This window comes from Xyrauchen texanus, chromosome 4, assembly GCF_025860055.1.
Source record: "Xyrauchen texanus isolate HMW12.3.18 chromosome 4, RBS_HiC_50CHRs, whole genome shotgun sequence".
In the NCBI taxonomy this organism is placed as follows: Eukaryota; Metazoa; Chordata; class Actinopteri; order Cypriniformes; family Catostomidae; genus Xyrauchen; species Xyrauchen texanus.
In genome coordinates this window covers 23,076,010-23,093,319 of record NC_068279.1, presented here as the reverse complement: position 1 = coordinate 23,093,319, position 17,310 = coordinate 23,076,010, and the positions used below count along the sequence as shown (strand labels likewise).

Here is a 17,310-nt window from a genome sequence, read left to right as displayed (position 1 = left end):
TCAGTTTAGTGGAAATGTAGTAACGTTGGGTCAGTACGTGAGCGTGTATGATGCTAAATTGATTTAAGCAGCTACGAGGCATGTCAGAAACACAACTTGGAAGTTTGTGTCACTCGAGGCTTTTGCGGCGATTGCTTGAACTTCTTAATCTGAAATTTTGTGTTTAACAAGTCTTACTAATCCTGTGCAAGAGCCACTGAATAAAGTGTCTGTGAACTTGTTGCTTAACGTAGATAATAAACTCTTGAGTAATGTCCTTTTCATTTCTCCATAGCCTAAGGGAAAAAAGGCTAAGGGGAAGAAGGTGGCACCTGCCCCTTCGGTGGCCAAGAAACATGAGGCCAAAAAAGTCGTGAACCCTCTGTTTGAGAAGAGACCTAAGAACTTTGGCATTGGTGAGTAGCAGCTGGACTTTCAAGGACCGCTTAAAGGTGCACTCCAGTAATTTTTTACTCATTAAAAAAAGTTTAATTCAAAAGACATGAATTGTGATTTTTTTCAATATAAGAAATCATGAGCACTCACATTAAAATTAACACTCCAGTCATATCTGTAACCTTATAAAAGTGTTTTTTTTTTTCTGCATGGAGAGGGTCTGCACATGGAGATCACATGACCAGCTGAATACTTGCTTAATCTCAGTAACCGTCATGTTATTTGACACTTTCAATCACTGATTAAAGTAATGATGGCTGACTGTGATTAAAACATTTCCACAATGACATCTGAAACTGAAATCTATTGCTTTTAAATGAAGTTGCTTCCAAGCCACTATGTGGCAGTGTAAATCCAAGATGACACAGACAAAAGTTACTGGGTGCACATTTAATGTTTGAATAAGTGCAGATGATGTTATAAATATTTGCTATCTTAACAGCAATGCTGACAATTTCCACCAAGATCGCTGATACACTAATGTTACTTCTGAAAAACCAATTGGCAAGTTGTTGTTTACCTTGGTTTAGTTTTAGTATGAATGAAACTAATGTACTTCAATCATCACCTCTCCAGGTCAAGACATCCAGCCGAAGCGGGATCTTACCCGATTTGTGAAATGGCCACGTTACATTCGGCTGCAGCGTCAGCGGGCCATCCTATACAAACGTCTGAAGGTTCCCCCTGCAATCAACCAGTTCACACAGGCTCTGGACCGCCAGACTGGTGAGTTGGCTGGAGTTGGAATGTTTTGACTTTGTGGAGTAAAATAGGCTGTTGCTACAGCAGCTGTTCCCTTTCAGATGTGCAGATGATGTGAAGAATATTTGCTATCTTAATAATTGATGCAGACACCTCCACCAAGATCACTGATGCACTTGTCGCTTCGTCTAAATATGTTATTCTTTCTCATTTTAAATTCTACTTCAACATTAGTCAAGACTTTCATTTTCTAAACTATGTTGACTTTAGAAGTTTCTACCTCGTCTTTCTGCAGCTACACAGCTGTTCAAGTTGGCCCACAAATACAGGCCAGAGACCAAGCAGGAGAAAAACGAAGACTGCTGGCTCGTGCTGAACAGAAGGCTGCTGGAAAGGGAGACGTGCCCACCAAGAGGCCACCAGTCCTCCGTGCAGGTGAGTCTTTTCGGATGCTAGCATTTGCCTAGTAAAGATGTAAACTTAAGTTACGAAAAATTACTTGGGAGACATTTTTCAAAATGGCATTGGTTTGATTTGTATTTATTTAGTCAGCTAGCATACAGCATCACATTTTGGTGTTATTGTCCTTATCCATAACATTTGTGTACATGGCATGTACCATATTGTTAGTATTCTTTGGAATGCAAAAAGCATGTGTAGACAGATTGGTAAGTCAACACTCGTCTTCTCTCTCAGGTGTGAACACCGTGACCACACTAGTGGAAAGCAAAAAGGCTCAGCTGGTTATTATTGCCCATGATGTGGATCCTATTGAGGTGAGCTTCTTTAACCCTTTGATGTTCTACAGGGATGTTGCAGAGGCATAGCCAATCTGCTGTCAGATATCATGTTGTGGTTGTCTGCAATGATGCTTTGAATGTCTTCACCTGAATTCATGCTGAAGATTAAAAATGAGCTTTTTAACACTGAGCAACAACCACTTAAAATACTTGCTGCTCTTAGAGAATTTATACTAGATGCTTGATTTTGTGTAATTGATGACCTACTTGTTTAAATGTCTGTTTTGTGTAGCTGGTGGTGTTCTTGCCTGCTCTGTGCCGTAAGATGGGTGTCCCATACTGCATCGTGAAAGGCAAGGCCAGACTGGGCAGACTGGTGCACAGAAAGACCTGCACTTCTGTTGCCCTTACACAGACCAACCCGTGAGTAAAATGCATGCTTAAGTTGTGTTTTTCTGTGCTGCACTTCTTATGGCTATGATGTCTGAATTTCTTCAACTGAACAACCGTGTGGTTTCAAATGAGCTTTTTAACCCTGAGCAAAATGATTTGCAGTGATGCACTGATTAAAATGTTATGCCTATTGGGGTTTTGTGGCTAACAGGTTTTTTTTTTTTCCCCCTCCCATCTGTAGCGAAGACAAAGCATCTCTTGCCAAACTGGTGGAGGCCATCAAGACCAACTACAATGACAGATATGAGGAGGTCAGTTTATTGGCTGCAGTAGTTATCAACACTGATACACAATCGATGGCATCTGTTGAACAAGTCCATGTCAAAGGCTGTGTACAAGTCTTTAATTGATAAGTCTAATATTAATTATTTCTCTTTCATTCTTTTCTCAGATCCGTCGTCACTGGGGAGGTAACGTACTGGGTCCTAAGTCAACCGCTCGCATTGCTAAACTTGAGAAGGCGAAGGCCAAGGAGCTGGCCACTAAACTGGGTTAAGTTCCTGCAATCTGTATTGTTTAATAATAAATGCAAATGTCCACACAAGTGCTTTGAGTTTGACTGCTTTTTTAAAAATGTTTATATAAAAAAAGTATTTTTGGGTACTCGTATATTTTTAAATCCAAGTGTCAACATTATACCCTTTGTAATGACAAATTGACTATTTTCAGCTTAAAGAAAATGTTGAATTTCAGTGGATCTGCACCGAGATATCATTTTAACCAACATGTAGACTTGGAAGGTGGCCATAACTCATTTCAGATGCATAATTTCCATAATCTAAACCTTTCCTTTTCCTAGTAGAATAATGCAACTTAGATGATTACATGCAGATTATGTAATATTTTGTTTTAGAAACATTTTAGGTCTTCTAGGAAAACATGAAACCACACTGCTAACATTCAGGCATTTCAAATTTATATTTGTATTTAAATTTGTCCTTAATACAAAGCATAAGATGTCCTGAAGGTGTCATTGCATCCATATAATATGTTTAAGTACTATACATTTTCCAAGCATTAATTATGACAATTGCTTGTGTTCTCAAAGGCTTTATTAACAAATCAAAGTCCATAATAGCTTTGCTTTTCTATACAGCATACATCAGGGCATAGTACTGCAGTTTTTACAATACAATACGTTTGATGAACTTAGCATACCACATGTAGGAGGTAGCAGCACACAGTCCATACCTATAAAGACAGCACCATTTTAATGTTAGCAATGGCAACTAAGAACTGCTCATCTTTACAACTAAATGGAATAGTTCCTAAATGATCAAAAATGAGTTAACATTTTTACATGTTTCAAGGGTGTAATTGTATCACCATAAGGATTGAAGGAAAAAACTACTGTAACTTAATCAAATTTCTGTTTTAAAGCATGAAAAAATGTATAAATGATAATACATTAAATACTTAACACACCATGTGATGACATATTGCATGTGTTCATTCCTCAAAGTCACTCTAGTCTGCCCTCCTATTGGTCCACCAGGTATTGTGCTGTCTAAGTCCAAAGAATAAAAACAATTAAAATGTAACTCCCATTAGCAGAACTATGACAATCACTGTGCAAATCTATGTATTTGTTAGTGCTAAAACTTAACTTGAAAGTATGTTAAGAGCAGCTCTTACCAAACACTGCATCAATGAAGATCTCCTCAGCACCAGTGACCTTCGCCATGGCCTCCAGGTCACGAAAGTACCACTTGTTAGCCTCCACGTAATTTTGAGGGACAAATGGTTTCCGTTGCTCTGTTAAACGCACCACACCAACTAGGTCCACTTCCTTAGTCACCTTTTATTAAAATAAAACAATTGGACCAACCACTGAGGAAAAATGCAATCCAAGGCACATGTTTGTCATAATTTTTACCTGATAAATCAAAGGCTGTCTGAGAGAGTTATTAATAATTCACAAATTAATTTGAGGAGAGTGTAGAAAGACAGTATTACCTGTCCCTTCATCCTGGTTTCTGGTCTAATTTTATTTTTGGGGACATAACCTCTGTTCACCAAGATGGTGATCCTTCGACATAAAACAGAAAGAAATGTTTTGATGCAGATTTCTGTAGACCCAAGCATAGCAAGTGTATTAAAGGGATAGTTCAGCAAAAATGAAAATTCTCAAATTTTTACTCACCTTATGCCATCCCAAGTGTGTATGACTATCTTCTGCAGAATACAAATTATGATTCATAGAAGAATATTTCAGCTCTAGGTCCAAAACACGCAAGTGTATGGGTGCCAAAATTGTTATGGTCCAAAAAGCATCATAAAAGTAATCCATACAACTCATTAAGTTTTATTTTTTTGCTAAAAGAATCTTCTCCCTGCCAAGTAGAGGCATATGCATGAAGAATGTGAATCATTAAAAACACAAGACGATTTGTAATGTTAAAGTTGCCCTGAAGTGCCTTGACAAGCATGGTTGTAGTTACTGTTTTTACAACTGAAACAGGAAGTGGGGGTTGGACATGTCAAAAGACAAAAAACTAGCCAATTGGTTTTGGTTTGTAGCCTCACACACCAGTTTCCATTACGCTAGAGCACGCTTCAGGGAAACTTGAGAAGTAATCTCAATATTGGCCAGCTTTTCTAATTTGAAAACCGAACGATGATCTAACCGTGTCAACATTACTACATAACCTTCCCACAAATGCACACAATAAATCGTGGTCTTTGTTTACAATGAGGCAAGAGCTGCTGTGCAACACAGATGAATGAAATACAAAGAAATAAACAATAATATATCCATGTTAAGAATTACTATACACATACACTGTACAAAAATATCTATAAAAACTCCAGCCACTTGTCCTCGCATCTAGCTCCAGTGTTGGCACGTCCTGTTCAGAAATGATCACCCTTATGAATTATTTCCTTTGAAGACAATTACCCTCCACTGTGAGAGCTTCAGAGAGGTGAAAGGTGATAACTGACAGGCAGAACTCACTTTTTAAGCGATTCTTCTTATCGGAAAATCTGTTCGGAACTACCTTATTTCATGGATTTTGCTCCCTTCAAAGTGCCCTGCGAAGGCTTGATCAGCACGTTAGAACAGTGGTTCTCAACCACTGACCTCAGCACACTTCCATGGGGGCCTCAAGATCTCTTAAAATTATTTAAAATGAAGTAGATAATTATAATTTTTTATAATTATTATAATTCAACTTACTGAAAATGCAAAAAAAAATCATAACTACCTTTAACAGCTTATAAAGAACATACAGTTCTAGACATTTCTGGAATCACAAAATGTATCATGATGAATTGTTTTTATCTAATTACGCTAGTAGTTTCTTACATTGAAAACGTTGAAAAACAAGCTTTGTCATCATTACAGTATCTGAGGAAATATCTTGTAATATGAATATCTAATAGCATACATTGGGGGCCTTTTGAATATTTCTCAGACAATGGGGGGCCTTTGGAGTCAAAAAGGTTGAAAACTACTGAGTTAGAACAGCCAGATGTTGAAAGGGGAGTGTGCGTTTTCATTCAAAAAAGCATTTGATAGTACAGAAAGTTTGATGAAAGTCTGAAGTGTAGAATGAGTCATAAAAATGTTTGATCGGTATTGGTGGAAGAGAGAGACTGCAGCTTTTAAATGCTTGTATCTTATGAAAACTAATGCTGTCAATGTTTAGAAGTACACTAGCAAATAGATAACATCAAATGTAAAAGATATTGATGAAAAGAAGCAAAAATGTAATTTTCATTTCACCAGATCTATAAAGTGGGAATAAACTGAGCAGGGAGGATAATTTATAGTAAAAAAGGACTTAAATATTGATGTTTCTCCTATCAGACATCACTTCCACACCTATCAAATCACTTCTGAAGACATTGATTTAAACACTGGAGTCGTATGGATTACTTAAATGCTGACTTCTGTGATTTTTGGAGCTTTTGGCACAATTTTGGCATGAATTCACTAGCATTGTATGGACTAAACGAGCTGAGAAATTCTTCTAAAAATCTAAATTTGAGTTCAGCAGATGTAAGAAAGTAAATGATGAGAGAATGTTCAATTTTGTGTGAACTATCCCTTTAAGCAAATTGAGTTGAGTGTGTTTGTACCCCAGATCGGTGCAGTAGAAAGGTGTAATAACATTAGCACCACTCTCCCCGCTGGAAGAAATCCTGCCTGCCTCTCGAGCCTCTCTGTCAGGATCCACAGGGGAGCGGGGCAGGACGTACAGCTCTTTGGAGTGATCAAAACATCCACGCACCTTCACTCGCCTATACTCCAGCTCTTTCATTTCCATTGGACTGTCTCACACAGATTATATCACCATATTGTTAGTAATATGAGTACATCAGCAACACTATTGAGTATGACAATACATCAATGTGGAGAAGGTACAGAGTTTAAAGACTCACTCTACAGGCAAAGGGATAGGCTCTGAATTTGTCAGGCTCTGGAGTTCACGGATAAGCTCCAACTTCCACTTCCTGCGTTTCAACTACAAAATCAAATGGCAGACTTTTCATAAAAAGGCAACTCCTGTTTTAGTTCTGGCTTTCATCAGACACACACACACAAAACACTGTACCTGCCACGTCCCGAGACAAAAGGTGGTGGCAGGTATCAACAAGAGAAACCACTTCAGAAATGAGTCTTCACTCTTCTCTGTTCCAGCGACAGTGGAACTTGACTGACGACTGAATCTGCCTAGTTTACCTAAGAAAACAACATCTGATTATTTTATAAAAATACATCAGTCTGTGCAAACTTTCAATGCAATTGTAATGGACTGACTGTTGTGTCTGGTCTATGTGTTGCAAGTGGATCTTTTAACATTTCTTGTTTTGTTTTTCTACACCAAAATATTCAATTAGATACAGTCAATGATAAAGAATATAGACACAATAAAACACAATTACACTGAAGCACTTGAGCATCTTCACGTCTGAATAAACCATGTCGTGTTACGAACAATGTCCTCTTGGGTGAGATGATGACAGTCTGAGAAGAGAACAAATCATCAACAGTTGAGCTGCCAAGAATATGGCACACATATTTTAATGATCTATAAATTATAATGCATACACTTTCCAAGCGGACGAGCAGAAAATCAACTTCATGACATCAACTTGCAAACCATATTTAAAACAAAATTACGTTTAATTCTGGTTGTAGATCCAAAGGCAAACTGCTTTATTAGGAACAACATTTGAAAATGAACTTACGCTGCCTCGAACAGCCCTGAACGTGTTATTAGAGAACATCAACAATAATCTGAAATTGCTCATGATGACTATAGTTTGCTGTTAGGTCAAATACATAACATGTCTTCTCTTCTTCTTCTTATTAATGGCCGTTCACTCTTTAGGAGTATTACCGCCACCTACTGTATATAACATGCCTTCTGATGTCAAGAGAATGTTTTAACTGGGCACTGTAACCATTTCCGGGTACAGTGAACTTTCTTGCACATGCGCAAGTGTATACACATCATGTATTTATATGTCTATGGGAGATTTGACAACAACATTGGCTGTGTCTCGTTTGGAAGGATGCGTCCTCAGGAGGTCGCATTTGTCGGCCGCATACGTAATCGAGGATGTCTTGTTTCATTTAAATAATAATAATAATAATAATTTATTGGGAATGCAAAAAAGGTTAACAATTGTATAAATGTAAGTTCATATAAATAAAAGTCATTGAAAATAGATTTTAAAAAATGAAACGAGACAGGCTCCATGACGTTTATATATATATATATATATATATATATATATATATATATATATATATATATATATATATATATATATATGAGACTGTTTTACCAGTCGAGGTTCAACCGTTTGTCCCATATGATGGAACAAAACATGTAAAGATTAGTAAGAGCAAAACTTTACATTTAATCCACATTGCAATAAATATAACTTGTAGGAAGGGGATTTTGAAAGTAACAGAGCTTTTCTTTTTTGGCAGCCAGCCTTCCAGATATGTGGGAACGCACTGTCGCCATTAGGAGTGCTGGCAAGACTTACAGTGCCACAGGATGGAAGTTGAGCTGGTCAAATTATAGGGCATAAGAAGTAATTATAATTGATTTGATGATTGCTTGAACTTCTTAATCTGAAACTTTTGTGTTTAACAAGTCTTACTAATCCTGTGCAAGAGCCACTGAATAACCACTGTCTGTGACCTTGTTGCTTAACGTAGATAATAAACTCTTGAGTAATGTCCTTTTCATTTCTCCATAGCCTAAGGGAAAAAGGCTAAGGGGAAGAAGGTGGCACCTGCCCCTTCGGTGGCCAAGAAACATGAGGCCAAAAAAGTCGTGAACCCTCTGTTTGAGAAGAGACCTAAGAACTCTGGCATTGGTGAGTAGCAGCTGGACTTTTAAGGACCGCTTAAAGGTGCTCTCCAGTAATTTTTTTCCTCATTAAAAAGTTTAATTCAAAAGACATGAATTGTGATTTTTTTCAATATAAGAAATCATGAGCACTCACATTAAAATTAACACTCCAGTCATATCTGTAACCTTATAAAAGCTTTTTTTTTTTCTACATGGAGAGGGTCTGCGCATGGAGATCACATGACCAGCTGAATACTTGCTTAATCTCAGTAACCGTCCTGTTATTTGACATTTTCAATCACTGATTAACGTAATCATGGCTGAATGTGAATAAAACATTTCCACAATGACATCTGAAACTGAAATCTATTGATTTTAAATGAAGTTGCTTCCAAGCCACTATGTGGCAGTGTAAATCCAAGATGACACAGACAAAAGTTACTGGGTGCACATTTAATGTTTGAATAAGTGCAGATGATGTTATAAATATTTGCTATCTTAACAGCAATGCTGACAATTTCCACCAAGATCACTGATACACTAATGTTACTTCTGAAAAACCAATTGGCAAGTTGTTGTTTACCTTGGTTTAGTTTTAGTATGAATGAAACTAATGTACTTCAGTCATCACCTCTCCAGGTCAAGACATCCAGCCGAAGCGGGATCTTACCCGATTTGTGAAATGGCCACGTTACATTCGGCTGCAGCGTCAGCGGGCCATCCTATACAAACGTCTGAAGGTTCCCCCTGCAATCAACCAGTTCACACAGGCTCTGGACCGCCAGACTGGTGAGTTGGCTGGAGTTGGAATGTTTTGACTTTGTGGAGTAAAATAGGCTGTTGCTACAGCAGCTGTTCCCTTTCAGATGTGCAGATGATGTGAAGAATATTTGCTATCTTAATAATTGATGCAGACACCTCCACCAAGATCACTGATGCACTTGTCGCTTCGTCTAAATATGTTATTCTTTCTCATTTTAAATTCTACTTCAACATTAGTCAAGACTTTCATTTTCTAAACTATGTTGACTTTAGAAGTTTCTACCTCGTCTTTCTGCAGCTACACAGCTGTTCAAGTTGGCCCACAAATACAGGCCAGAGACCAAGCAGGAGAAAAAACGAAGACTGCTGGCTCGTGCTGAACAGAAGGCTGCTGGAAAGGGAGACGTGCCCACCAAGAGGCCACCAGTCCTCCGTGCAGGTGAGTCTTTTCGGATGCTAGCATTTGCCTAGTAAAGATGTAAACTTAAGTTACGAAAAATTACTTGGGAGACATTTTTCAAAATGGCATTGGTTTGATTTGTATTTATTTAGTCAGCTAGCATACAGCATCACATTTTGGTGTTATTGTCCTTATCCATAACATTTGTGTACGTGGCATGTACCATATTGTTAGTATTCTTTGGAATGCAAAAAGCATGTGTAGACAGATTGGTATGTCAACACTCGTCTTCTTTCTCAGGTGTGAACACCGTGACCACACTAGTGGAAAGCAAAAAGGCTCAGCTGGTTATTATTGCCCATGATGTGGATCCTATTGAGGTGAGCTTCTTTAACCCTTTGATGTTCTACAGGAATGTTGCAGAGGCATAGCCAATCTGCTGTCAGATATCATGTTGTGGTTGTCTGCAATGATACTTTGAATGTCTTCACCTGAATTCATGCTGAAGATTAAAAATGAGCTTTTTAACACTGAGCAACAACCACTTAAAATACTTGCTGCTCTTAGAGAATTTATACTAGATGCTTGATTTTGTGTAATTGATGACCTACTTGTTTAAATGTCTGTTTTGTGTAGCTGGTGGTGTTCTTGCCTGCTCTGTGCCGTAAGATGGGTGTCCCATACTGCATCGTGAAAGGCAAGGCTAGACTGGGCAGACTGGTGCACAGAAAGACCTGCACTTCTGTTGCCCTCACACAGACCAACCCGTGAGTAAAATGCATGCTTAAGTTGTGTTTTTCTGTGCTGCACTTCTTATGGCTATGATGTCTGAATTTCTTCAACTGAACAACCGTGTGGTTTCAAATTAGCTTTTTAACCCTGAGCAAAATGATTTGCAGTGATGCACTGATTAAAATGTTATGCCTATTAGGGTTTTGTGGCTAACAGGTTTTTTTTCCCCTCCCATCTGTAGTGAAGACAAAGCATCTCTTGCCAAACTGGTGGAGGCCATCAAGACCAACTACAATGACAGATATGAGGAGGTCAGTTTATTGGCTGCAGTAGTTATCAACACTGATACACAATCGATGGCATCTGTTGAACAAGTCCATGTCAAAGGCTGTGTACAAGTCTTTAATTGATATGTCTAATATTAATTATTTCTCTTTCATTCTTTTCTCAGATCCGTCGTCACTGGGGAGGTAACGTACTGGGTCCTAAGTCAACCGCTCGCATTGCTAAACTTGAGAAGGCGAAGGCCAAGGAGCTGGCCACTAAACTGGGTTAAGTTCCTGCAATCTGTATTGTTTAATAATAAATGCAAATGTCCACAAAAGTGCTTTGAGTTTGACTGCTTTTTTTAAAATGTTTATATAAAAAAGTATTTTTGGATACTCATATATTTATAAATTCAAGTGTCAACATTATACCCTTTGTAATGACAAATTGACTATTTTCAGCTTAAAGAAAATGTTGAATTTCAGTGGATCTGCACCGAGATATCATTTTAACCAACATGTAGACTTGGAAGGTGGCCATAACTCATTTCAGATGCACAATTACCATAATCTAAACCTTTATATTTGTATTTAAATTTGTCCTTAATACAAAGCTTAAGATGTCCTGAAGGTGTCATTGCATCCATATGTTTAAGTACTATACATTTTCCAATCATTATGACAATTGCTTGTGTTCTCAAAGGCTTTATTAACAAATCAAAGTCCATAACAAAAAGTGCTGAATTCAGCATAATAGCTTTGATTTTCTATTCAGCATACATCAGGGCATAGTACTGCAGTTTTTACAATGCAATGCGTTTGATGAACTTTGCATACCACATGTAGGAGGTAGCAGCACACAGTCCATACCTATAAAGACAGCACCATTTTAATGTTAGCAATGGCAACTAAGAACTGCTCATCTTTACAACTAAATGGAATAGTTCCTAAATGATCAAAAATGAGTTAACATTTTTACATGTTTCAAGGGTGTAATTGTATCACCATAAGGATTGAAGGAAAAAACTACTGTAACTTAATCAAATTTCTGTTTTAAAGCATGAAAAAATGTATAAATGATAATACATTAAATACTTAACACACCATGTGATGACATATTGCATGTGTTCATTCCTCAAAGTCACTCTAGTCTGCCCTCCTATTGGTCCACCAGGTATTGTGCTGTCTAAGTCCAAAGAATAAAAACAATTAAAATGTAACTCCCATTAGCAGAACTATGACAATCACTGTGCAAATCTATGTATTTGTTAGTGCTAAAACTTAACTTGAAAGTATGTTAAGAGCAGCTCTTACCAAACACTGCATCAATGAAGATCTCCTCAGCACCAGTGACCTTCGCCATGGCCTCCAGGTCACGAAAGTACCACTTGTTAGCCTCCACGTAATTTTGAGGGACAAATGGTTTCCGTTGCTCTGTTAAACGCACCACACCAACTAGGTCCACTTCCTTAGTCACCTTTTATTAAAATAAAACAATCGGACCAACCACTGAGGAAAAATGCAATCCAAGGCACATGTTTATCAAAATTTGTACCTGATAAATCAAAGGCTGTCTGAGAGAGTTATTAATAATTCACAAATTAATTTGAGGAGAGTGTAGAAAGACAGTATTACCTGTCCCTTCATCCTGGTTTCTGGTCTAATTTTATTTTTGGGGACATAACCTCTGTTCACCAAGATGGTGATCCTTGGACATAAAACAAAGAAATGTTTTGATGCAGAGTTCTGTAGACCCAAGCATAGCAAATGTATTAAAGGGATAGTTCAGCAAAAATTAAAATTCTCAAATTTTTACTCAACTTATGCCATCCCAAGTGTGTATGACTATCTTCTGCAGAATACAAATTATGATTCATAGAAGAATATTTCAGCTCTAGGTCCAAAACACGCAAGTGTATGGGTGCCAAAATTGTTATGCTCCAAAAAGCATCATAAAAGTAATCCATACAACTCATTAAGTTTTATTTTTTTGCTAAAAGAATCTTCTCCCTGCCAAGTAGAGGCATATGCATGAAGAATGTGAATCATTAAAAACACAAGACGATTTGTACTGTTAAAGTCGCCCTGAAGTGCCTTGACAAGCATGGTTGTAGTTACTGTTTTTACAACTGAAACAGGAAGTGGGGGTTGGACATGTCAAAAGACAAAAAACTAGCCAATTGGTTTTGGTTTGTAGCCTCACACACCAGTTTCCATTACGCTAGAGCACGCTTCAGGGAAACTTGAGAAGTAATCTCAATATTGGCCAGCTTTTCTAATTATTTGAAAACCGAACGATGATCTGTGTCAACATTACTACATAACCTTCCCACAAATGCACACAATAAATCGTGGTCTTTGTTTACAATGAGGCAAGAGCTGCTGTGCAACACAGATGAATGAAATACAAAGAAATAAACGATAATATATCCATGTTAAGATTTACTATACACATACACTGTACAAAAATATCTATAAAAACTCCAGCCACTTGTCCTCGCATCTAGCTCCAGTGTTGGCACGTCCTGTTCAGAAATGATCACCCTTATGAATTATTTCCTTTGAAGACAATTACCCTCCACTGTGAGAGCTTCAGAGAGGTGAAAGGTTATAACTGACAGGCAGAACTCACTTTTTAAGCGATTCTTCTTATCGGAAAATCTGTTCGGAACTACCTTATTTCATGGATTTTGCTCCCTTCAAAGTGCCCTGCGAAGGCTTGATCAGCACGTTAGAACAGTGGTTCTCAACCACTGACCTCAGCACACTTCCATTGATTTAAACACTGGAGTCGTATGGATTACTTAAATGCGGACTTCTGTGATTTTTGGAGCTTTTGGCACAATTTTGGCATGAATTCACTAGCATTGTATGGACTAAACGAGCTGAGAAATTCTTCTAAAAATCTAAATTTGAGTTCAGCAGATGTAAGAAAGTAAATGATGAGAGAATGTTCAATTTTGTGTGAACTATCCCTTTAAGCAAATTGAGTTGAATGTGTTTGTACCCCAGATCGGTGCAATAGAAAGGTGTAATAACATTAGCACCACTCTCCCCGCTGGAAGAAATCCTGCCTGCCTCCCGAGCCTCTCTGTCAGGATCCACAGGGGAGCGGGGCAGGACGTACAGCTCTTTGGAGTGATCAAAACATCCACGCACCTTTACTCGCCTATACTCCAGCTCCTTAATTTCCATTGGACTGTCTCACACAGATTATATCACCATATTGTTAGTAATATGAGTACATCAGCAACACTATTGAGTATGACAATACATCAATGTGGAGAAAGTACAGAGTTTAAAGACTCACTCTACAGGCAAAGGGATAGGCTCTGAATTTGTCAGGCTCTGGAGTTCACGGATAAGCTCCAACTTCCACTTCCTGCGTTTCAACTACAAAATCAAATGGCAGACTTTTCATAAAAAGGCAACTCCTGTTTTAGTTCTGGCTTTCATCAGACACACACACAAAACACTGTACCTGCCACGTCCCGAGACAAAAGGTGGTGGCAGGTATCAACAAGAGAAACCACTTCAGAAATGAGTCTTCACTCTTCTCTGTTCCAGCGACAGTGGAACTTGACTGACGACTGAATCTGCCTAGTTTACCTAAGAAAACAACATCTGATTATTTTATAAAAATACATCAGTCTGTGCAAACTTTCAATGCAATTGTAATGGACTGACTGTTGTGTCTGGTCTATGTGTTGCAAGTGGATCTTTTAACATTTCTTGTTTTGTTTTTCTACACCAAAATATTCAATTAGATATAGTAAATGATAAAGAATATAGACACAATAAAACACAATTACACTGAAGCACTTGAGCATCTTCACGTCTGAATAAACCATGTCGTGTTACGAACAATGTCCTCTTGGGTGAGATGATGACAGTCTGAGAAGAGAACAAATCATCAACAGTTGAGCTGCCAAGAATATGGCACACATATTTTAATGATCTATAAATTATAATGCATACACTTTCCAAGCGGACGAGCAGAAAATCAACTTCATGACATCAACTTGCAAACCATATTTAAAACAAAATTACGTTTAATTCTGGTTGTAGATCCAAAGGCAAACTGCTTTATTAGGAACAACATTTGAAAATGAACTTACGCTGCCTCGAACAGCCCTGAACGTGTTATTAGAGAACATCAACAATAATCTGAAATTGCTCATGATGACTATAGTTTGCTCTTAGGTCAAATACATAACATGCCTTCTCTTCTTCTTATTATTAATGGCCGTTTACTCTTTAGGAGTATTACCGTCACCTACTGTATATAACATGCCTTCTGATGCATAGACATCATGTTCTGATGTCAAGAGAATGTTTTAACTGTAACCATTTCCGGGTACAGTGAACTTTCTTGCGCATGCGCAAGTGTATACACATCATGTATTTATATGTCTATGGGAGATTTGACAACAACATTGGCTGTCTCGTTTGGAAGGATGCGTCCTCAGGAGGTCGCATTTGTCGGCCGCATTTGTCGGCCGCAGACGTAATCGAGGATGTCTTGTTTCATTTAAATAATAATAATAATAATAATAATAATTTATTGGGAATGCAAAAAAGGTTAACAATTGTATAAATGTAAGTTCATATAAATAAAAGTCATTGAAAATAGATTTTAAAAAATGAAACGAGACAGGCTCCATTACGTTTATATATATATATATATATATATATATATATATATATATATATATATATATATATATATATATATATGAGACTGTTTTACCAGTCGAGGTTCAACCGTTTGACCCATATGATGGAACAAAACATGTAAAGATCAGTAAGAGCAAAACTTTACATTTAATCCACATTGCAATAAATATAACTTGTAGGAAGGGGATTTTGAAAGTAACAGAGCTTTTCTTTTTTGGCAGCCAGCCTTCCAGATATGTGGGAACGCACTGTCGCCATTAGGAGTGCTGGCAAGACTTACAGTGCCACAGGATGGAAGTTGAGCTGGTCAAATTATAGGGCATAAGAAGTAATTATAATTGATTTCCTTCAATGTACTTCACCTTCACATTACTGACTCAATGTCAAATGTGTGGCTAATTTCAAGTCCATTTTGTATTGGACCTAGTGTTGGAGCCATTTATGTATGTAAATTGTATAATATTTTTGTTGTCCACTGGGTGGCATTATGCTCATATAAATATTGATAAAGCAAGCACCTGGGTTTAGGGAAGTCAGGGGTGCTTCTAATATATGAAACTGTGCATCCTTGTTTCCTTTCCTTGCATCCTTGCTTACCCTCTTAGGAAACCAGGAAAGGACACAAGGAAAGGAAATGATGACTGAGAATTAGAAGCAAGGTGTATTTGTAAAATGGAATGTCTTTGCTCACTCAAGCATCTTTGCGCAGCTGCATTACCTCTGAGTGCTTGCCATTATGTTGTTAACTTGTTTTAACATATTAAAAACTAATAATTCAAGAGAAGCTGTTCAAGTATCTGATGATTGTGTTTTTTTTAAACTGCAAATGGGAAATTTGAATGAAAACCTTTGTCAAAAAAAGACTTCCACATAGGACCCATGAATCCTCCCTCAAGCATCCTCGGGAAGCTCCCTCTGTCTTTGCGGTGCATTTAGAGAATTGATACATCCTTTATGATAGTGGACTTTGAATGATTTCCAGGTCACAGGTTAGAGGACGGAGCTGCGAGGAAACAAGGTGTCTGTTTTTGGTGATCAGGAAAGCAAAGGCTGTGTTCAGAATGGCATACTGCCCTACTACTCTTACTATTTCTGAGATGCATAGATGTGGCAGAAGTATGGGTAGTATGCCATTCCGAACTCAGCCACAGTTAGCATTAGTTCTCTGAAGATAACATTTATTTTAGGTAATTCAATTTCCTCATCATTTTAATGTAGGTGGGTTGGGCGATGGAATCAGGGCATATCCTGAAGCACCTAAAAACCGTCCATCAGAACTGTGTATCACTGTGCCACTGCTGCCCAGGTAAAACATATAAAATTAGCTTGAGGGGTGATATGTGTCATTTTTCAATGTTCTGACATTGTCTGTTATTCTGTAGGAGAATGTAGCATCAGGTTTGCAGAGGGAATATGATGTGTTTGGAACAGAGGACAGCTATTTCCACCAGTTAACCACCCATCTTCATGACAAGCAGCTCAGGCTGGCAGAATGTCTGAAGAGTTTTCGCCTGAAAGCTATACTGCCCCAGGGAGGATACTTCATGATTGCAGATATCTCAAATCTTAGTAAGGGGACAGATAAAACAATGTATGTAGGAAGGAACTCAGAATACTTCAGGAGGTTATTCAGAATTTTCAATAAATAAGGCTTTATTCTAAATAAAGAATAAAATAAACTTTCCTGAAATCTATCTATCTATAGTGCTGTGATAAAGTATTTGCCCCTTGATTTGCTCTATATTTGTGTATTTTTCATAGTAAATTGTTTTAGATCTTCAAACGAGATATAAAACAAAGGCAACCTGAGTAGACACAACATACAG

At 37.7% G+C, this 17,310-nt stretch overlaps 2 protein-coding genes and 8 non-coding genes across 21 annotated transcripts; 9 read left to right on the top strand and 1 right to left on the bottom strand.

The window, feature by feature from the left end:
- The first annotated feature begins 246 nt into the window (after positions 1-246).
- Positions 247-11,145, top strand: LOC127636621 (60S ribosomal protein L7a-like). Of its 4 annotated transcripts, none has more exons than XM_052117289.1 (7): positions 247-395; positions 1,012-1,161; positions 1,433-1,572; positions 10,110-10,189; positions 10,446-10,576; positions 10,783-10,852; positions 10,993-11,145. In XM_052117289.1, the coding sequence occupies exons 2-7, from the start codon at positions 1,055-1,057 to the stop codon at positions 11,095-11,097; spliced, it is 633 nt and encodes a 210-aa protein (XP_051973249.1). In that variant the 5' UTR covers positions 247-395; positions 1,012-1,054; the 3' UTR covers positions 11,098-11,145. The 4 variants fall into 4 exon arrangements, with proteins under 4 accessions (XP_051973249.1, XP_051973257.1, XP_051973241.1 ...); XM_052117297.1 differs by lacking the exon at positions 10,110-10,189 and adding an exon at positions 1,834-1,913; XM_052117281.1 differs by lacking the exons at positions 10,110-10,189; positions 10,446-10,576; positions 10,783-10,852 and adding exons at positions 1,834-1,913; positions 2,170-2,300; positions 2,512-2,581.
- On the top strand, positions 842-912 carry LOC127643334 (small nucleolar RNA SNORD24). The gene has a single exon (XR_007970486.1). It is a non-coding gene; the product is annotated as a small nucleolar RNA SNORD24 (small nucleolar RNA).
- LOC127643333 (small nucleolar RNA SNORD24) lies at positions 1,242-1,312 on the top strand. The gene has a single exon (XR_007970485.1). It is a non-coding gene; the product is annotated as a small nucleolar RNA SNORD24 (small nucleolar RNA).
- LOC127643345 (small nucleolar RNA SNORD36) lies at positions 1,998-2,072 on the top strand. Its single transcript, XR_007970496.1, has one exon. It is a non-coding gene; the product is annotated as a small nucleolar RNA SNORD36 (small nucleolar RNA).
- On the top strand, positions 2,350-2,421 carry LOC127643347 (small nucleolar RNA SNORD36). The gene has a single exon (XR_007970498.1). It is a non-coding gene; the product is annotated as a small nucleolar RNA SNORD36 (small nucleolar RNA).
- Positions 3,225-15,162, bottom strand: LOC127636572 (surfeit locus protein 1-like). Of its 9 annotated transcripts, none has more exons than XM_052117262.1 (9): positions 15,088-15,162; positions 14,620-14,701; positions 6,890-7,017; positions 6,717-6,799; positions 6,414-6,605; positions 4,287-4,359; positions 3,966-4,128; positions 3,756-3,837; positions 3,225-3,521 (listed from the first exon to the last, which is right to left on the bottom strand). In XM_052117262.1, exons 1-9 carry the CDS (start codon positions 15,097-15,099, stop codon positions 3,455-3,457), a joined length of 882 nt encoding a protein of 293 aa, XP_051973222.1. In that variant the 5' UTR covers positions 15,100-15,162; the 3' UTR covers positions 3,225-3,454. The 9 variants fall into 9 exon arrangements, with proteins under 9 accessions (XP_051973222.1, XP_051973188.1, XP_051973197.1 ...); XM_052117228.1 differs by lacking the exons at positions 6,717-6,799; positions 6,890-7,017 and adding exons at positions 14,118-14,200; positions 14,289-14,416 and having other exon boundaries at positions 14,926-15,153; XM_052117237.1 differs by lacking the exon at positions 6,890-7,017 and adding an exon at positions 14,289-14,416 and having other exon boundaries at positions 14,926-15,153.
- LOC127643335 (small nucleolar RNA SNORD24) lies at positions 9,117-9,187 on the top strand. Its single transcript, XR_007970487.1, has one exon. It is a non-coding gene; the product is annotated as a small nucleolar RNA SNORD24 (small nucleolar RNA).
- On the top strand, positions 9,517-9,587 carry LOC127643332 (small nucleolar RNA SNORD24). Its single transcript, XR_007970484.1, has one exon. It is a non-coding gene; the product is annotated as a small nucleolar RNA SNORD24 (small nucleolar RNA).
- LOC127643346 (small nucleolar RNA SNORD36) lies at positions 10,274-10,348 on the top strand. The gene has a single exon (XR_007970497.1). It is a non-coding gene; the product is annotated as a small nucleolar RNA SNORD36 (small nucleolar RNA).
- On the top strand, positions 10,626-10,697 carry LOC127643331 (small nucleolar RNA SNORD36). Its single transcript, XR_007970483.1, has one exon. It is a non-coding gene; the product is annotated as a small nucleolar RNA SNORD36 (small nucleolar RNA).
- Positions 15,163-17,310: the final 2,148 nt, after the last annotated feature.